Genomic DNA, 22,402 nt, shown 5'->3' with positions numbered 1-22,402 from the left:
CTGCGATAAAATAGCATCCATTAGATTTGAATAAACATCAGATACCATACAAGGCTGTGATGCCTGGCCTATGGGAATAAAAGCTGGAATATTACTCAAGTCCTAGAAGTTGTGATAGACATTCTGCATTATCTATTTTTCCCCTTTGCTCTATTTTATGATGAGCCATTCACAAAGAATCCCCTTCATTACTTCTGGTGCAATTCTGTGCAGTTTATGGTCATTTATTTTTTTCTCTCTTTATAAACTTCACAGAAGTCCAACAGTGACCCCATCAGAATCGGCTCTGAGTGATCTCTCAGCTTTACGGCATTTTGAAATGAGGGGCAGGCCCTACCTGAATTCAAACTCAGCAAGTGCACCATCAACACCAGAAATGAGAGGACGCATCCACTATCAAGACGCCAGGTAAGAAGGAAAAAGGGGAATGTTATTATATATTTTATCTGCTGTTTGAATTCAATAATCCAATAAAAAAATCAAGAGTTACACAATCTATCTGTGGACTAGATGACAAATGTTTTATCAATAAGTCCTTTCCCTGCATGTATCGAACTTCTCTAGTGGGAAATACTTGCGCATGAAACTTAAATCAGTTCAAAATATGTGAATCTCACCATTTATTGATTCATACCATGGTTTCATTTTCTAGTTTGACCTTACATACTGTATAGACTTGTAACATGCATGAAGTTTCTTTTCAATAAACAAATGAGAACTAGCTGCAAATATAATGGTTTTCTTTTCAACAAACATATATGCCAGTGATTTCTGAGAGGATGCTCTAGATTTCTCATGTCGACTTTGAAAAAAGAGATTTAATTGGGTGGCACGGGAAGTACCTGTTACCCATCCCGTATGACTCAAATTAAATATAAAATCGAAAATGATGAGCAGTGGGAATCCTGCAAAGAAGTGGCAATCTTTCTCCAGAGTTTTTATAGAGGTGCTGGACGGAGCACCAACTCACATTGGGCAAAATCTGGGCATTCCAATCTGGTACAGAGGAGCAGTTATAAACAGAATCTTCAGAACCAGGAAAAAAAATCATTACATCTCATCAAATGTAATGATCATAGTTTTACTCCATTAGCCATATATTTCATCATTCATGTCTCTCCAGAAATAGTTTATTTTTATCTCTCCAGCCTGCTATAGTATTCTAAAAGCCACAGCAGTAGGACAAACTAACAAGCCTATTGTTAATATAATCTCTCCTTTTAATGTTCCAATTAAAATGAGAGATTTTCAGATGTCAATTTACAACTATCTACTCACTTGCATTTTTTGTCTCAATAAAATTCTTGTTGGTCCAAACTTAAATGAATGAAATGCCATCTTATTCCTTTTGTATGGCTTACAACACTGACCTTGTTTCTTCTGAAATGTGATCATACCATGTGAATGTAGCACATGTGCAGATGTCCTTGAGTTTGAGAAAACCTAGAGCTATGATCTGTTTGGCTTCCCTTCGGTTTCAAGGTTCATGTTATGGCCACATAATATTACAAAAATATGTGATCTACATGATATACTTTTCTCTGCCATATGGTAAACGAGGAATTGCCATGGTGAACCTATCAATTCAGAGAAAAGAATCAAAAGAGTGTTCCTTCAGAGTCACTGCATGTATGTGAATTTGCCTCCAGTCCTCCTGTAGCTGCACAGCCTCCCATTCATTGCGATCTGGAGCCCTAGCTCAAACCTCCACGTAATCAGGAAGGCTTCAAAGCCTGGATGGTGCACAAGGTTCATGAGGCAGTACAATGTCACACTTTGACGATGAACTAAGGTTTCACAAAAGCCACCTGCTGATATGGATGATAAAATCTCACGGTTTCACCAGTTTGTAATCTGATATTGGGAGAAGGAAGTCTACAAATTATCATGGATGAAACACCCATTACAGTTGGCATGCCAGAGAATCAAGCAGTGAACAATATAGGAGATAAAACAGTATTGATGAAAACCAGTGGGCTTACTTTAGTTTATTGTTGTATGGCCGATCGTGATAAATGAAAACCAATAGTAATTATTAAGAGAAAAACTGGGCTAAAGGAGAAATTAGCAAAAGCGATGATCTTCCATGTGAATCCACAGGGATGATTAGTTGAAGGCAGATATGGAAAATGGATAAAGGAAGTTTGGAAGTTGAGATCTAGTGGCCTATTCGAGAAAAAGTGTTTGCTCGTCTGGGATCAGATTAGCCCACATCGAGTGAAGAATTTTGTTGATGAACTCAATTAGAAAACACTCATGTGGCTGTAATTTCTGGTGGATTTACAAGTGTTTTGCAACCGATGGATATTATTATCAATAGGCCTTTTAAGAACTCGATGAGAATGAGGAGGGATAACTGGATGTGTGAAGAAGAAAAATATACACAAAAGGAGGGAATATGCGGGCTCTATTGTTGTATCAGACGTGTGAATGGATCATTGATTCATGGAATGAAATGTAAACCAACATTATTGTCAAATCATTCAAGAAATGAGGAATATTGAATGCATTGGATGGTACAGAAGCTGATTGTCTATGAGATGACTGGAATGATGAAGACTCGCAGACTAGGAGCAGCATGGATGAAGAAAATGAAGAGGATGAGTATAATGATATCAACATATCATCTTATTCGGCAATGAAGATGTTAAATGAACTTTTGTGTTGGAGTGCCGTATTACAGTAAATTTTACTTCACTGTTTTTCATGCATACCGTAAATAAAAACTTACTTCTGGTGATTATTTTTATTTCTATTGTCGTTCTTTATTTAGATAATGTGTGTCTTAAGGTGCATTGAATGGATTAAAACTGAAAATGCAGTAAATAGAATGATTCCGTAGTGCCGAATGTAGTATTGTGGTTAAAGCTTTTGCGATGCGAGCAGTTACGGTGTGGTTATGGCAGAGTATTGCAGTAGTTTGGATGTGCAGATATTGTATTATTACTTTAATTTGTTGAGTATTAGTTCATATTCATTTTAGATGATTTAGATTTCTGCTGCAGATCCGCTACTTTTGGATTTTTGTGTGAATTTTAGCCCCAAAAATTTGATCCGTGTAATAGTCAAACCCCGCCCCCTAGTTATTTTGCACAAAAAACGTGGTCCAAGATATTCACCAGTTACACGAGTATATATGGTATCCAGCATCTACCAATCCCTGCCAGATACCATGGGTTTTATGGTATATAAATAAAATGACACTGAAAAAAATCAGCTGAGATAATATGAGCATCTAAGAAGTTTTTGGACATGTAAAGTTTCTGCGACAAAATAGTGTCCACGAAAGTTGAATAAACATTAGATACCATAGAATGCTGTGATGCCTGGCCTTGTTGGAATAAAAGCTGGATGTATTACTCAACTCTTAGAAGTTGTGATAGACATACTGCATTATCTATTTTACCCCTTTGCTCTATTTTATGATGAGCCATTCACAAAGAATATCCCCTTCGTTACTTCTGGTGCAATTCTGTGCAGTTTACGGTCATTTATTTTTTTCTCTCTTTATAAACTACACAGCAATCCAACAGTGACCCCGTCAGAATCCGCACTGAGTGATCTCTCAGCTTTACGGCATTTTGAAATGAGGGGCAGGCCCTACCTGAATCCAAACTCAACAAGTGCACCATCAACACCAGAAATGAGAGGACGCATCCACTATCAAGACGCCAGGTAAGAAGGAACAAGGGGAAGGTTATTATATATTTTATCTGCTGTTTGAACTTCAATATTTCAATAAAAAAATCAAGAGTTACACAATCTATCTGTGGACTAGATGACAAATGTTTTATCAATAAGTCCTTTCCCTGCATGTATCAAAGTTCTAAAGTGGAAAATACTTGCGCATGAAACTTAAATCAGTTCTTAACGCGTACAGACTACCTTATACATACAATACCAATCTAGTCCATGATTTTAAACCACATCAGGGTTGAGATAGAAAGAAACCAAACATAGAATGTACCATCATCAACACCTCTCTATTAGAGTATTAATTTGAAACATTGGTAACATTTGAATGAAGTTCTTAAAAAAACGTTCAATAAAATGTCCTGAAATCGTCAAACTTCAAGAGTATTTTATTTGCAGAGTCAGTTTGTTTCCATGTGTACGATGAATAGTTTTTTTGCACTACCAATAAATGGTCATTCTTCCTTGCCAACAAGAAAAAGAATCCCAGGGTTATATGTGATTTTATGCACACTGAAAATAAATCTGAAATCTGAATATGAAACCAAGTGTCATATTAACTGACGTAAAACTGAATTAATCTAACCAACATGGACTGTGCCTGAATATAAAATGTACCTTGGAGGTTACTTGAAATTATTTTACTGTGCTACTACTTGTTCCGTCTCTGGCTGGTATTCCTGTTCAAAATATGTGAATCTCACCATTTATTGATTCATACCATGATTTCATTTTCTAGTTTGACCTTACATACTGTGTAGACTTGTAACATGGATGAAGTTTCTTTTCAATAAATAAATGAGAAGCTGCACTGACTTGCTGCAAATGTAATGGTTTACTTTTCAACAAACATATATGCCAGTGATTTCTGAGAGAATGCTCTAGATTTCTCATGTCGACTTTGAAAAAAGAGATTTAATTGGGTGGCATGGCAAGTACCTGTAACCCATCCCGTATGACTCAAATTAAATATAAAATCGAAAATGAAGAGCAGTGGGAATCCTGCAAAGAAGTGGAAATCTTCCTCCAGAGATTTTATGGAGGTGCCGGATGGAGCACCCACTTACATTGGGCAAAATCTGGGCATTACTAACTGGTAAAGAGGAGCAGTTATAAACAGAATCTTCAGAACCAGGAAAAAAAATCATCACATCTCATCAAATGTAATGATCATAGTTTTACTCCATTAGCCATATATTTCATTATTCACGGCTCTCCAGAAATAGGTTTTTTTAATCTCTCCAGCCTATTATAGTATTCTAAAAGCCACAGCAGTAGGACAAACTAACAAGCCTATTGTTAATACAATCTCTCCTTTTAATGTTCCAATTAAAATGAGAGATTTTCAGATGTCAATTTACAACTACCTACTCACTTGCATTTTTTGTCTCAATAAAATTCTTGTTGGTCCAAACTTAAATGAATGAAATGCCATCTTATTCCTTTTGTATGGCTTACGACACTGACCTTGTTTCTTCTGAAATGTGATCATACCATGTGAATGTAGCACATGTGCAGATGTCCTTGAGTTTGAGAAAACCTAGAGATATGATCTGTTTGGCTTCCCTTCGGTTTCAACGTTTATATTATGGCCACATAATATTACAAAAAAATTTGATCTACTGCCTCCAGTCCTCCCGTAGCTGCATAGCCTCCCATTCATTGCCATCTGGAGCACTAGCTCTAACCTCCATGTAATCTGGAAGGCTTCAAAGCCTGGATGGTGCACAAGGTTCATGAGGCAGTACGATGTCACAACTCGACAATGAACTAAGGATTCACAAAAGCCACCTGCTAATCTCTATGATGAAATCTCACAGTTTCATCAGTTTGTAATCAGATATTGGGATAAGGAAGGCTACAAATTATCATGGATGAAACACCAATTACACTTGGCATGCCGGAGAATCAAGAAGTGAACTATATAGGAGATAAAACAGTATTGATGAAAAAGGGTGGTCATGAAAAAAGTCAGCTTACTTTAGTTCTTTGTTGTATGGCCGATTGTGATAAATGAAATCCAATAGTAAATTTTAAGAGAAAATCTCTGCTAAAGGAGAAATTACCAAAAGTGATGGTCTTCCATGTACACCCACAAGGCTGGTTAGATGAAGGCAGATGTGAAAAATGGATAAAGGATGTTTGGAAGTTGAGATCTAGTGGCCTATTCGAGAAAAAGTGTCTGCTCGTCTGGGATCAGTTTAGCCCACATTGAGTGAAGAATTTTGTTGATGAACTCCAATTAGAAAACACTCATGTGGCTGTAATTCCTGGTGGATTTACAAGTGTTTTGCAACCAATGGATATTATTATCAATAGTTCTTTTAAGAACACGATGAGAATGAAGAGGAATAACTGGATGCGTGAAGAAGAAAAATATACACAAAAGGAGGGAACATGTGGGCTCTATTTTTGTATCAGACGTGAATATGGATCATTGATTCATGGAATGAAATAAAAACCAACATTATTGTCAAATCATTCAAGAAATGAGGACTATTGAATGCATTGGATGGTACAGAAGCTGATTGTCTATGAGATGACTGGAATGATGAAGACTCGCAGACTAGGAGCAGCACGGATGAAGAAGATGAAGAGGATGAGTATAATGATATCAACATAGCACCATATTCGGCAATGAAGATGTTAAATGAACTTTTGTGTTGGAGTGCCGTATTACAGTAAATTTTACTTCACTGTTATTCATGCATACCGTAAATAAAAACTTACTTCTAGTGATTATTTTTATTTCTATTGTCATTCTTTATTTAGATAATGTGTGTCTTTACGTGCATTGAATGGATCAAAAATGAAGAAAATAGAATGATTCCGTAGTGCCGAATGTGGCATTGTGGTTAAAGCTTTTGCGATGCGAGCAGTTACGGTGTGGTTACGGCAGAGTATTGCAGTAGTTTGGATGTGCAGATATTGTATTATTACTTTAATTTGTTGAGTATTAATTCATATTCATTTGAGATCATTTAGATTTCTGCTGCAGATCCGCTACTTTTGGATTCTTGTGTAAATTTTAGCCATTCAAAAGTTTGATCCGTGTAGTAGTCAACCCCCACCCCACAACATTTTTACACTAAAAAAGTGGTCCAAGAAATTTACCAGTTACTCGAGTATATATGGTATCTGGCATCTACCAATCCCTGTAGGTGCCAGATACCAGGGGTTTTATTGTATAGAAATAAAATGACACTGAAAAATATCCAGCTTAGATATAGAAGCATCTTAGAGGTTTTGGACATGTAAAGTTTCTGCGACCAAATAGCGTCCACGAGAGTTGAATAAATATCAGATACCATACAAGGCTGTGTTGCCTGACCTTATCGGAATAAAGGCCGGATATATTACTCAACTCTTAGAAGTTGTGATAGACATTCTGTATTATTTATTTTATCCCTTTACTCTATTTAATGATGATGCATTCACAAAAGATCTCCTTCATTACTTCTGGCGTAATTTATTGTCATTTATTTTTTTCTCTCTATAAACTTCACAGTAGTCCAGCAGTGACCCCATCAGAATCCGTACAGAGCGACCTCTCAGCTTTACAGCATTTTGAAATGAGGGGCAGGCCCTACCTGAATCCAAACTCAACAAGTGCACCATCAACACCAGAAATGAGAGGACGCATCCACTATCAAGACGCCAGGTAAGAAGGAATAAGGGGAAGGTTATTATATATTTTATCTGCTGTTTGAACTTCAATATTCCAATATAAAAATCAAGAGTTACATAATCTATCTGCAGACTAGATAGGAAATGATTTATCAGTAATCCCTTTCCCTGGATGTATCGAAGTTCTAAAGTGGAAAATACTTGCGCATGAAACTTAAATCAGTTCTTAACGCGTACAGACTACCTTATACATACAATACCAATCTAGTCCATGATTTTAAACCACATCAGGGTTGAGATAGAAAGAAACCAAACATAGAATGTACCATCATCAACACCTCTCTATTAGAGTATTAATTTGAAACATTGGTAACATTTGAATGAAGTTCTTAAAAAAACGTTCAATAAAATGTCCTGAAATCGTCAAACTTCAAGAGTATTTTATTTGCAGAGTCAGTTTGTTTCCATGTGTACGATGAATAGTTTTTTTGCACTACCAATAAATGGTCATTCTTCCTTGCCAACAAGAAAAAGAATCCCAGGGTTATATGTGATTTTATGCACACTGAAAATAAATCTGAAATCTGAATATGAAACCAAGTGTCATATTAACTGACGTAAAACTGAATTAATCTAACCAACATGGACTGTGCCTGAATATAAAATGTACCTTGGAGGTTACTTGAAATTATTTTACTGCGCTACTACTTGTTCCGTCTCTGGCTGGTATTCCTGTTCAAAATATATGAATCTCACCATTTATTGATTCATACCATGATTTCATTTTCTAGTTTGACCTTACATACTGTGTAGACTTGTAACATGGATAAAGTTTCTTTTCAATAAACAAATGAGAACTTGCACTGACTAGCTACAAATATAATGGTTTACTTTTCAACAAACATATATGCCATAGATTTCTGAGAAGATGCTCTAGATTTCTCATGTCGACTTTGAAAAAAGAGATTTAATTGGGTGGCACGGGAAGTACCTGTAACCCATCCCGTATGACTCAAATTAAATATAAAATCGAAAATGAAGAGCAGTGGGAATCCTGCAAAGAAGTGGAAATCTTCCTCCAGAGATTTTATGGAGGTGCCGGATGGAGCACCCACTTACATTGGGCAAAATCTGGGCATTACTATCTGGTAAAGAGGAGCAGTTATAAACAGAATCTTCAGAACCAGGAAAAAAAATCATTACATCTCATCAAATGTAATGATCATAGTTTTACTCCATTAGCCATATATTTCATTATTCACGGCTCTCCAGAAATAGGTTTTTTTAATCTCTCCAGCCTATTATAGTATTCTAAAAGCCACAGCAGTAGGACAAACTAACAAGCCTATTGTTAATATAATCTCTCCTTTTAATGTTCCAATTAAAATGAGAGATTTTCAGATGTCAATTTACAACTACCTACTCACTTGCATTTTTTGTCTCAATAAAATTCTTGTTGGTCCAAACTTAAATGAATGAAATGCCATCTTATTCCTTTTGTATGGCTTACGACACTGACCTTGTTTCTTCTGAAATGTGATCATACCATGTGAATGTAGCACATGTGCAGATGTCCTTGAGTTTGAGAAAACCTAGAGCTATGATCTGTTTGGCTTCCCTTCGGTTTCAAGGTTCATGTTATGGCCACATAATATTACAAAAATATGTGATCTACATGATATACTTTTCTCTGCCATATGGTAAACGAGGAATTGCCATGGTGAACCTATCAATTCAGAGAAAAGAATCAAAAGAGTGTTCCTTCAGAGTCACTGCATGTATGTGAATTTGCCTCCAGTCCTCCTGTAGCTGCACAGCCTCCCATTCATTGCGATCTGGAGCCCTAGCTCAAACCTCCACGTAATCAGGAAGGCTTCAAAGCCTGGATGGTGCACAAGGTTCATGAGGCAGTACAATGTCACACTTTGACGATGAACTAAGGTTTCACAAAAGCCACCTGCTGATATGGATGATAAAATCTCACGGTTTCACCAGTTTGTAATCTGATATTGGGAGAAGGAAGTCTACAAATTATCATGGATGAAACACCCATTACAGTTGGCATGCCAGAGAATCAAGCAGTGAACAATATAGGAGATAAAACAGTATTGATGAAAAACAGTGGTCATGAAAAATGTAGGCTTACTTTAGTTTATTGTTGTATGGCCGATCGTGATAAATGAAAACCAATAGTAATTATTAAGAGAAAAACTGGGCTAAAGGAGAAATTAGCAAAAGCGATGGTCTTCCATGTGAATCCACAGGGATGGTTAGATGAAGGCAGATGTGGAAAATGGATAAAGTAAGTTTGGAAGTTGAGATCTAGTGGCCTATTCGAGAAAAAGTCTGGGATCAGTTTAGGTCACATCTAATGAAGAATGTTGTTGATGAACTCCAATTATGTTGCTGTAATTCCTGGCGGTTTACAAGTGTTTTGCAACCAAGGCATGCCATTATCAATAGGCCTTTTAAGAACACAATGAGAATGAGGAGGGATAAATGGATGCGTGAAGGAGAAAAAACATACACAAAAGGAGGGAGTATGAGGGCTCCATCGTTGAATGGTTCATTGATTCATGGAATGAAATGAAAACCAACATTATTGTCAAATAATTCAAGAAATGTGGAATATTGAATGGTACAGAAGATTACTGAGATGACTGGAATGATGAAGACTCGCAGACTAGGAGCACCACAGATATTACTATATCACCTTATTCAGCACTGAAGATGTTAAATGAACTTTTTAGTGTTGGAATGCCTTATTAAAGTAAATGTTAACTGTTAACTTCACTGTTTTTAATACATACCGTAAGTAAAAATTTTCTTCTGGTGATTATTTTTATTTCTATTTTCATACTTTATTTAGTAAATGTGTGTCTTAATGTGCATTGAATGGATTAAAACAAAAAATGCAGTAAATAAAATGATTCCGTAGTCCCAAATGTGGTATTGTGGTTAAAGCTTTAGCGATGCGAGCAGGTACAGTGTGGTTACGGCAGAGTATTGCAGTAGTTTGGATGTGCAGACATTGTATTATTACTTTAATTTGTTGAGTTTTAGTTCTTTATTCATTTGAGATCATTTAGACTTCTGCTACAGATACACTATTTTGGATTCTTGTGTGAATTTTAGCCCCTCAACATTTTGAGGGTCAACCCTCCACCTTTTTTGCACCAAAAAAGTGGTCCAAGAAATTCACTTGATACACAAGTAAAAATGGTATTCAGCATCTACCAAACCCTGTAGGTGTCAGATACCAGAGGTTTTATTGTATATAAATAAAATGACACTGAAAAAAATCAGCTGAGATAATATGAGCATCTAAGAAGGTTTTGGACATATAAAGTTTCTGCAACAAAATAGCATCCACGAGAGTTGAATAAACATTAGTTACCATACAATGCAGTGATGCCTGGCCTTATCGGAATAAAAGCTGGATGTATTACTCAACTCTTAGAAGCTGTGAAAGACATTCTGCATTATCTATTTTATCCTTTGCTCTATTTACTACTGGTGCAATTCTGTGTATTTTATTGTCATTTTTTTCTCTCTTTATACACTTCACAACAGTCCAGCAGTGACCCCATCAGAATCTGGACAGAGTGATCGCTCAGCTTTACAGCATTTTGAAATGAGGGGCAGGCCCTACCTAAACCCAAACTCAGCAAGTGCACCATTAACACCAGAAATGAGAGAACGCATCCACTATCAAGACGCCAGGTAAGAAGGAATAAGGGGAATGTTATTATATATTTTATCTGATGTTTGAACCTCAAAATTCAAAAAACTCTGCAAGAGCCACACAATCTATCTGTGGACTAGATAGGGAATGTTTTATCAATAAGTCCTTTCCCTGCATGTTTTGAAGTTCTCTAGAGGAAAAACTTAAATCAGTTCTTAACATGTACAGATTACCTTATACATATAATACCAATCGAGCCAGACTGTCCTTGATTTTAGACCGCATCAGAGATGAGATACAAAGAAACTTCAAACATAGAATGTACCATTATTAGCACCTCTTAATTAGAATATTAATTTGAAACTTTTGTAACATTAGAGTACTAAAAAAGACTAATAAAATGTCCTGAAGCTGTCATACTTCAATTGCATTGCTTAGATTGGAATTTAAAAATATTCAAAACAAAATTGATCATCAATGTAGAATATTATTTGCATCTTAGGTTTCACCTCACCTTGCATAGAGTCACAGAGTTGGAGATTTCTTCAGCACAGAGACAGGCCCTTCAGCCCAACTTGTCCATGCTGACCAACCTCACCCAATTTTCATGCATTTGGCCCATATCCTTCCCTACCCATGTACATGCCTCAACATCTCCTGAAGATTCCAATTGTCCACACTTCTGCCACTTTCTCTGCGGCTCATTCCATATATGTACCACTGTCAGTCTGAAGAATGCCCCTTGTATATATTTTCCTTCTCAACTGAAATCTAGTTTTAGGTTCCCTTACTTTAGGGAAAAAGGCAACCTATGCCCCTCATGACATTGTAAATCTCTAAAAGGTTTGCCCTCAACCTCTTACATTCCAGAAAGTCTCATCCTAACCGGACTCCTTATTATTCAAGTCCTTCAGTTCCAGTAATATTCTCAAAACATTCTCAACATTTATAAGAGTACCATGGTCCTGAATCTCATTCTGACTTGTTTTGGAAAGCAATTTTTGTAACAATTTTCACTCTTCTTTTTTTGATGTTAATGAAGTTGAGTTGGGGGAGGTGCAAGGGAGTGACTCATAACAAAATCTAATACTTCCAGGTCAGATATAACGGCGTGGAATATAGACACAGAACATTGCAGCATAATACAGGCCCGTCGGCCCACTATGTTGAGCCAACCCATATATAACTACCAAAATAAAAACAAAGCCCTCCCTACCTCATAACCATCTATTTTTATGTCATCCACGTGGGTGGCTAAGAGTCCCTTAAATGCCCCTATTGTTCCAGCCTCCACTACCAACCCTAGCAATGCATTCAAGGCACCCTCAACTCTCTGTGTAAACACATTGCCCCTAATGTCTCCCCGAAACTTTCCTCCTGAATCTTTGAATAGATGTCCTCTGGTGTTTGCTACTCCCGCCCTGGGAAAAGGAGCTGACACTCCACCTTATTTATGCCTCTCATAATCTTGTAGACCTCTATTAAGTCACCTTTCAATCTTCTTCGCTCCAAAGAGAAAAGCCCTAGCTCCGCCAACCTTACCTCATATGTTTCCTCTTCTATGTTATAATTCTGATATGAATAAAACAATTCCTCTCAATTCATGAAAGGGAATCCCTCTGTTTCTAATGATATTTCCATTTGGGATTGCTCATTTCTACAAGTTTTAACTTGTTTACTGAGTAAGGTTTATAAATTCTTTCACACGTTAAATCAATGATGTGTCAAGATCTGTGATGACTTTGTGTGTGTCCCATTCCCCAGCAAAGTTAGATCTCATGCAAGGTGGCAGGAGAGATAAAAATCAATCCATGAAAAGACCTAAAAGCATTTTCTTCAACAGTTTCGGCAATGATGGAGCTATGAAAGATCAAGCAAAGGGAAAATCATGGGATGAGGGGGTTCAGTGACTGAAATAAACCCTTATGGGTATGATAGGTGTAACTAGCCCTTGGATCACCTCTGCATCTCTTGCCCCCTTCCCTAAATCTATGTTGACTAATTTTATACATCTCTAATAAGGGGAGAAGTTTCTTGCAATCTACCCTATCTCTATCCTTCATATTCTTGTCTACAATAAAACCCCTGGTATCTGGCACCTATGGAGATTGGTAGGTGCCGGATAAGTGAATTTCCGAGTTGCCTTAGATTGCGTGTTCTGTAATTGGTGAACTAACGGTGAGGCGCGCCAATTTTAAACTCTCGTATTTTTTACCAGTTTATTTTCCGCGATATTTTTGCATGATGTTTGAGGCTGCTGGTTGCTTGAATTCGAGATGACAGGGTTTTACTGAATTTGTAATCTGAAGTGGTCTTGTATTCTCGGCATGTGAACTATGTCAACGTTATCATGAATACTCACTACCTCTTGTAGCCTGGGGTTACGATAATTAGGTTAAAGTACAACTACTCCTAAAGACCATGAGTTAATAATTTACCCTGATTTATTTCTTGATTTGCAGTTAATACTTTAATATTTGTATTCATACATAGATGACAGCTAAATGGCTGGAGTATTTAACTCACATCAATACAGAGTTAATTGACTTAATCTGTTTTACCTTGTTTGATGCCAAACAGATATTTGGATGTGAGTCCTTTTCCAGCAACTCCTGATCAAAGAGGTCGCAGCTTGCATCCCCAAAGAAGAACAACAAATTATACTGTCATTGTGCCAGATTCTCATACTGCTGAAAATAAAACCAATGAGAGTTTACACATGAGGCCATGTTCTTTGAGTGGATATGCCTGCTCAGAGCCTAATAGCTCTGGAACCTCAACATATATTGCACCACCTATTAAAAATTACGCAGCCGCACCCAGATATTGGCAAGTGTGCAATTTGCCTGCAAACGTGGAGACCCCTGCATTACCAGGTCATGGATATTACTGGTGTAATCCAAACCAGCCTTTCTCACATTATAGAGCATTTGAGCACACAGAGGGAAATGCAATGGGTCACACGTGGGAAAATCACCAAAATCGACAGTATAATGCTGTGCATCACTTCAACCCTCCACTGTGCCAATACAACGATGAGAAAAATTCACTGACAGTGCAGCGAATTACTCCATCTCACTGCAGGATCGTGCGGACTCCATCACTAAAAGAACACCCAAACAGAACCTTGCAAAGGAATGTAGTATCAGAAGAGCTACAATCATGGCATGAGAGAACCAGGCAGAGAAATGGACGGCCTCATTCGCTGGACAGACAGGGCGCCTTCCGTGGTCCACGCACACAGAACAGAAGTCGAGAACAGTACATGCGTTGGCCAGCGCTCCCCTTGCAGGTGAGAATACATTTCAATGTACAGAGTTGATATGGTAAAATAACTTTAAAAATGGGAAAAGCCAAATATGAGTGGAATTTTTAGTTTATATCATTGTTGAAAATGCCTTAGAAACAGAGAAACATAGAAGATAGGAGCAGGAGTGGGTCATTCGACCCTTCGAGCCTGCTCCGTCACTCAACGAGATCATGGCTGATCTTAAAGTTCAGTACCCCGTCCCCGCCTTCTCTCCGTAACCTTTAATACCCTTATACTGAAGAAATAGATCGAATTCCCTCTTAAATATATTTAATGAACCTGCCTCTACTGCCCTCTGTGGCGATGAATTCCGCAGATTCACCACCCTCTGGGTAAAGAAATTCCTCCTCATCTCGGTCCTAAATGGTTTGCCTATTATCCTCAAACCATGGCCCCGGGTTCTGGATTTTCCCATCATTGGAAACATCCCATCTGCATCCATTCGGTCCAGTCCTGCCAGAATTTTATGTCTCTATGAGATCCCCTCTCAATCTTCTAAACTCCAGCGAGTGCAATCCCAATTTGCGCAATCTTTCCTCATAAGTCATTCCTGCCATTCCAGGTATCAGCCTGGTGAATCGCCTCTGCACTCCCTCCATTGCAAGAACATCTTTCCTTAGATAAGGTGACCAAAACTGCACACAATACTCCAGGTGTGGTCTCACCAAGGCCCTGTACAGCTGCAGTAAGGTATCCTTGTTCCTATACTCAAACCCTCTTGATATGAAGGCCAACATACCATTTGCCTTTTTAACCGCCTGCTGTACCTGCATGCTCGCCTTCAGAGACTGGTGCACAAGTACCCCTAGGTCTCTCTGCACTTCCCCATCTCTTAATCTATTGCCATTCAAATAGTAATCTGCCCTCTGGTTTGTATTACCAAAGTGGATAACCTCACATTTATCCCCATTGTAGTGCCTTAAAGTTTTGTGGAAGTTAACCAAGTATTTCACGCTTACTTTAAACTGAACTAAGCATGATATGGATGCACCTAGTTGCTTTTTTGATTTTTTTTGACCTGGAACATTTCCTGGCTGCTGGATAATCCTTATCTAACACTTGAATACCTTCCTCAGGATCATAGAACCTATGAGATAAGCTTGGAGCCAAAAAGCAGATTATGGTAAAATATCTCAGTAGGTATATTGTTTTAACTTGTAGATGGTTCTTTCCCACTGTGGAAAACAAAACTTGAGATAAAAACTGAAAATTAAGGAAATACTCATGTTTGGAGATGGAAGTAATGCTTCAGATTGATGAACTTCATCACTTTTAGGACACATTGAAGACGAATAGATTTTGAGCTGCTGAGAAAAGGGGAGACCAAAAAGAATATGTATAATAGGATGGCAAACAAGAGAGTAAAACAAAAAAGCAATGCTAGGTCAAGGTTATAGAGGGAATAATCAGACAAAGATTGGTGCAGAGAACATATTCTTTTGAACAGTAGAGTATTATCTGAAGTTGAATGAGGGAAATACTGTGGATGCTGGAAATGTGACAACAAAACCGAACATCCTGGACCTGTTCCTTGTCTGTAATTGTTGCACTCATTGTCGAATTGGGAAGACTATAATTTTCCAGAATGACGATAATTTTCCGTGAGCTTACTTTGAATTTAATTCACAAATACACATGATTTAATCTGCTTGTTTATAGCCAAAAAAAGGACAGCAAAATAAAATAATACAAATGATTAGCTATTTTACATATCAACTAACAGCATTGAGATTGATTATTGTTACACTTTCAGGATACTGGTGAGAAATTATTGCAAATCACATATTTTGTGTTATCAGAGAAATTCATCTTGATTGATAACTTTTAAAAATAATTTTTCTTATCTTCTGTAAGAAGGATGCATGTTATATTTTAGTGCTCACAATGGATAAGCTCCATCTGAAGAAAGCAATAAACTGATATGGTATCCCTGCCTCCAAAGCAGTTCTGATCTATAGGCTGTATTTGTCACTGTGGTATTGCAAGGTAATGTGATAAGTAATTAAAGAAGCAAAAGACCATGACAAAATAATGTGATAAACAATTACTCAACAATACTCTGTTGGGGCGATGTTGACAAAGAAATAAATTGTGGTCAGGGGATTTAGAAGATGGGAGAAGAGAGTGGTGGACAGAACTTGCATCATCGTTTTCGAATAATGGACTGAATTATCAGTCTTCATCAATCTTAATATTAAAATCCAAAAAGAGGCAGCTGAAAGAGTGCAGCACCTATCGGTATTCCTTCAGTTTATACGTTCAGGTTTCTTGGTTTCATGGCTCAAAGGGGATTACTTTCCCCTTTGGATCAACAAAAACTGTGAAGACAAAGGAGACTGTAGCTGCTGGATTCTGGAACCTAAGCTAGCCCCATTTCCCTGCATTGCCCCATATACCTCTAAATAGAACCATCGAACTACACCGCAAGAAAAGAGCCCCTTTGACCCCTCTAGTCTGTGCCAAAACATTTATTTTTGCCTAGTCCCACTGAGCTGCACCCAGTCCATAGACCTCCATACCTCTCCCATCCATGTACCTGTCCAAATTCTTCTTAAATGTTAAAAATGAGCCTGCATTCACCACCTCAGCTGGCAGCTCGTTTAACACTTCCACTATCCTCTGTGTGAAGAAGTTCCCCCTAAACTTTTGCCCTTTCACCCTTAATCCTTGCCCTCTGGTTTGTATCTCACCTGCTCTCAGTGGAAAAAAGCCTGTGTCTCAATTTTAAATATCAAATTTCCCCTCATTCTTCATCACTCCAGGGAATGAAGACCTAACAATATCTATCCCATAGTTAGGTGACTAAAACTGCTTACAATCCTCCAAATTTGGCCTCACCAGTGTTTTCTACAACTTTCCCATAACATCCCAACTCCTATACTCATCATTTGGATTTATGAAGGCCAATATGCCAAAAAGCTCTCTTTAAAACCCTATTTACCCTTGACACCACTTTCAGGGTATTATCTATCTGTAATCCCAGATCCCTTTGTTCTACCACAATCCTCAGTGCCCTACCATTTACCACGTTTGTCCTTTCTTGCTTTGTCCTTCCAAAATGCAACACTGCATACTTGTCTACATTAAATTCCATCTGTAATTTTCAGCCCAAATCCCCCTATAAGCTTTGCAAACCTTCTTTACTGTCCCCAATGCCGTCTATCTTCATGGCATCTCCAAACTGGCTGATCCAGTTTACCACATTACCATCCAGACCATTGATATAGATAACAAACAACAATGGTCCCAGCACCAATCCCTGAGGCACACCAGGTTCCAGTTTGAGAAGCAATCATCCACCACCACACTCTGGCTTTTCCCTTCCAGCCATTGTCAAATCAAATTTACTACTTCACCATGAATGCCGAGCATCTGAACCTTCCTAACTAACCTCCCATGTGAGATCTTGTCAAAGTCCATGTAGACAACATCCACAGACTTTCCATCTTTAATTTTCCTGGCTAGCTCCTTGAAAAACTCTTATCAAATTGATTAAACATGACCTACCACACACAAAGCCATGTTAGCTATCCCTAATCAGTCCCTGGCTATCCAAATCTCTTAGAACTCCTTCCAATAATTTACCTACTAGTAACATCAGGCTCACTGGCCTATAATTTTTATGGTTACTTTTGGTGTCTTTTTTAAACAATGGAACAACATGAGCTACCCTCCAATCCTCCGGCACCACACCTATGGCTAAGGACATATTCAATATTTCTGCCAGAGCTCCTGCAATTTCAACACTAGCTTCCCTTTGAGGTCCGAGGGAATATCTTGTCAGGCCCTGGGGATTTATCCACCTTTATTTGCTTTAAGACAGCAAGCACCTCCTCCTCTTTAATCACTATAGGTTCCATGACCTCACTGCTGGTTTTCCTTATTTCCCTCTGTGCCAATTTACTAAGTAAATGATGATGCAAAAAAAAACCATTTAAGATCTCCTCCATTCCTTTTGGCTTCATACATAGCCAACCACTCTGATCTTCAAGGGGACCAATTTTGTCCCTTTATATCCTTTTGCTCTTAATATAACTGTAGAAACCCTTAGGATTTTCTTTCACATTGTCTGCCAAAGGAACCTCATTTCTTCAATTAGCCCTGATTTCTTTCTTGAGATTTTTCTTGCATTTTTTATACTCTTCAAGAACCTAATTTGCTCCATGTTTCCTATACCTGCTGTAGACCCCTATCTTCCTCTGAACCAGATCCCCAATATCCCACAAAAACCAAGGTTCCCTATGCCTTTAATCTTGACAGGAACATGCAAACTCTGTACTCTCAAAATTTCACTTTTGAAAGTCTTCCACTTCCCTTGCACATTCTTGCTCAAAAACAACACAAAAAAAAAAACAACAATCCACGCATTCTAGATCCTTTCTCATTACCTCAAAATTGGCCTTTCTCCAATTTAGAATCTCAACCCAAGGCCCAGACCTATCCTTCTCCATAATTAACTTGAAACTAATGGCTTTATGATCACAGTATCCTTTCTATTTGTCCATTTAAATGTCTCAAAGATATCCAACTAATGCAATTACATGCAACCGAAATTGCAAACAGTTACTATTCATCTAAGTTCAATGTATGGATGTCCAGAGAAATATTTAGTGTGCGTTTAATGGATTTATTAACAGAGTTTTGCATATTACTTGCAGTTTCCAGCTTGAACCCTGCATTTGAACAGTTCTCATTCAATTCAAGTGGACAATCTATTTTCTGTTCAGGCAAGTTAGTATTAGATCAGACTATCATTTCTTCTCATTTCATGTGGGCTTTGTTACATGCTTAAACATCACTGAGTTACTTGGCTGTCTAAACTGGTAGAATACATAGCATGTTGAGACAGATACTCATTCCTGCAAAGTTAATGTGATCTCCAGCATATTTGGAATTTTCCACAGTGGTCATATTACTTCTCATGATGTTGAATGTCATAAATGTAACCAGATCAATCTTTAATCAATCAAATGGTATGAAGGTCTCCAGCCTGCAAGGCATAGAGATGAACCAGTACATCAAATGCATCTGTAGTTGTCAAAGGATGACTGAAACAAACAAGATTTTACAGGAATTATACAAACATTGCTGGGACAGGTACTAGAAAATGAGAATCCGACTCATTTCCCAGGGGAATGGACAGGGAATTAGTCACAGGTTCAACTCTGAAATGCTGATATCCGAGCCTGATGTGTGTGTGAAGCCATGACTGCCAGTAGGAATGAACTTGGCCACGATTTGTATTTGAAAAGCTCACGCTGTTCAGCGATTTGGTTCACGGATGTGCTTCTATAAATAAGGTACTAAGGAGAGGGTTGCGGGGTGGATAGGGGGTGGGTGCAGCAGAAGGGGTTGTGAATCAGCCAGACCAAAATGAAATCAATCACTGATAGGGAAGAAAATATACTTCAAAGAAAAAAAAATTAAAGATTTAGATGAACTTGCAACTTTGATTGCTATACTAAATTACTAATGCACATAATGAAAGGTATATAGCTTTACTCCAGATAAAGAGAACTTGTTTTTGAGAAAGTGTTCAATAGAAGTATCGGCACACCCCTTTTTTATGGTTCAAAGGCTACTTTACATTTCAAGGGTCAACTGAGGACCCAACACCGATCCCTGAGGCACTCCACTCGTCACATCCTGCCATTCTGAAAAAGACCCATTTACTCCAACCCTTTGTTTCCTATCTCTTAACCAATTTCCTATCCATGTCAGCACCTTACCTCCAATACCATGCTCCCTGATCTTGCCCACTAGACTCCCGTGCGGTACCTTATCAAAGGCCTTCTGGAAGTCCAAATACACCACATCCACTGGCTCTCCCGAGTCCACCCTCTTTGTCACATCCTCAAAAAATTCCAGAAGGTTAGTCAAGCATGACTTACCCTTAAGGAATCCATGCTGACTAGCCCTTATACTATTATTACTGACTAAGTGTTCTGCTATTTCTCCTTTTATGATGGACTCCAATATCTTCCCCACCACTGATGTCAGGCTAACCGGTCTATAATTTCCCGTTTTCTCCCTCCCTCCTTTCTTAAAAAGCGGCACCACATCAGCCACTCTGCAATCCTCAGGGACCTCCCCGGAATCTATGGAACTTTGGAAAATGTCGATCAGTGCCTCCACAATTTCCATAGCCACCTCTTTAAGCACCCTAGGATGCAGCCCATCAGGCCCTGGGGATTTATCAGCCCTCAGTCCCAACAATTTACTCATAACCTCCTGCTTCTGGATCTGGATATCCATTAGATCCCCTACCTGCCCAGTAAAGTTCCCCAAGTCTCTTGGTACCGCATGACCACTACCCCCTAACTGACTATAACCTATATCCTCCTTGGTAAAGACAGTTGCAAAGTATTTGTTAAATTCCTCTGCCATCTCCTTGTTTCCGGTAATAATTTCATCCTTGCCCATTTTCAAAGGGCCAATTTTAGACCGAACCAGTTTCTTCCTCTTCACATACTTAAAAAAGCTTTTGCTATCCTCCACAATATTATCTGCTAATTTCCTCTCGTACTTCATTTTCCCGTCTCTTATGGCTTTCTTAGTTACCCTCTGATGTTCTTTGAAGGTTTCCCAATCCTCTAATTTCCCACTCCGCTTTGCTATCTTATAATTACTCCCTTTGGACTTGATAATGCACTTGATTTCCTTAGTTAGTTTACCCTCCTCTTAGGAGACAACGGAGGAGAACACCCATTTCTTCGCAGTTCTGGCAAAGAATTAGCAAAATCCAAAGCATCATGATAATTCTCAAAGATTTGAGATTGAAAGTTTCCATAAAAATCCTTCAAAATTGCAGGATAACGAAAAGCAACCTTTCTCCATAAAACATCTTTAACCATATTAAATTCTCGTCGTCTTCTAATAACCTCTTGGCTCAAATCGCCATTAAAAAACACTCTGTTATTTTGAACCATTAATGGAGATTGACTCTGCCATGCTTTCTGAACTGCCATACGTAGAATCATTTCTCTGTCTTGGTATTTAAAACAACGAACCAAAACTGCCCTCGGTGTGTGTCCTGGAAGTGGTTTTCTTCTCAGAGCTCTATGAGCCTGATCCAATTCCAAGCCTTCAGGAAAAAGCTCTTTACCCAGCACCTCTGAGATCCAATGCTTAAAAATGTTTATAGGATCGGAACCTTCAATGTCTTCTGGAAGACCAACTATTTTCACATTATTCCTTCAGCTTTGATTTTCCAATGAATCAATCTGCTTCAATAAGTCTCATCTTTTGATTCCCCCAATCTACAAAAGAACCTTCCACTTTTTCCCTTTTTTTCTCTATTACGTTCCACCTGATTTTGACACTCAGAAAAGGCTGTTTCACTTTTCTTAAAATTATCTTGCTGAGTATCGACTGATTTTATACATCTATTAATATCACTCTTAACTACAGTCATTTCCTGTTTCAGAGTTGACATTTCATCACACAAGGTATTCATTTTTATTTTCATCTCCATAAATCCTTGATTCTTCTGAGTTGATATTTGTTTTGACATATCATCCATTTGACAAGCAATCCCTTCCAAAACAGTGAACACTGAATCCATTCCAGATTCCGCCTCCACTTTTTGAGGTCTGTCTCCTTTAACTACAGGCTCCTCCTCCTGGACAAATTCCAATAAGGTAAGTTCCTCTTCTTCCTCAGTCATCGTAAATCCTTTAGTTGAATGGCTGTAGGTTTTGACACCCGACACTGGCACCCTGACCTCTTCGGGACGTCAGCGTTCGGGCTCCCCCACAGCCCATACTTTGTCCAGCAATTCTCGGACCCAGGATGCTCCATGCAAGCCAGGCAAAGCCGCTGGACGCGCAGGAGCATCCTCCGACACTACACTGTGTGTCCCCGGGCTGCCCAGCAAGGTCACGGGTTCACGGGTCGCCTTGTCGGCCGTGCCACCCACATGCACGGCTTCACGTGAACGCGGGTCAGCAATGACCGAACTCAAAGTGTCAGCGCCATCTTGCGGGGGCAGGATCGGCGCCGAGGTCAAACTCAAATGGGCTGGAGTCTTCTGAGGCTTGGAGGCTCCCAACGACGATTCCGTGGATTCAGCTATGCAGGTGGGCCTC

At 38.6% G+C, this 22,402-nt stretch overlaps 1 protein-coding gene across 8 annotated transcripts in view; it reads left to right on the top strand.

The window, feature by feature from the left end:
* Window positions 1-22,402, top strand: part of inavab (innate immunity activator b) — a 243,332-nt gene that overhangs the window by 214,051 nt on the left and 6,879 nt on the right. For 5 of the 8 annotated variants that reach the window (XM_069941741.1, XM_069941739.1, XM_069941744.1 and 2 more), the window contains 5 exons: window positions 256-408; window positions 3,523-3,675; window positions 7,202-7,354; window positions 10,894-11,043; window positions 13,586-14,297. In XM_069941741.1, the coding sequence (XP_069797842.1) occupies window positions 256-408; window positions 3,523-3,675; window positions 7,202-7,354; window positions 10,894-11,043; window positions 13,586-14,297 (1,321 nt within the window). Of the gene's footprint in view, window positions 1-255; window positions 409-3,522; window positions 3,676-7,201; window positions 7,355-10,893; window positions 11,044-13,585; window positions 14,298-18,973; window positions 19,043-22,402 lie in introns of all 8 variants that reach the window. The other 3 variants (XM_069941742.1, XM_069941740.1, XM_069941746.1) reach the window with 3 other exon arrangements.

This window comes from Narcine bancroftii, chromosome 5, assembly GCF_036971445.1.
Source record: "Narcine bancroftii isolate sNarBan1 chromosome 5, sNarBan1.hap1, whole genome shotgun sequence".
Lineage (NCBI taxonomy): Eukaryota > Metazoa > Chordata > Chondrichthyes > Torpediniformes > Narcinidae > Narcine > Narcine bancroftii.
Note: the sequence above shows the minus strand (reverse complement) of the source record. Positions and strands in the feature narration are given on the sequence as shown.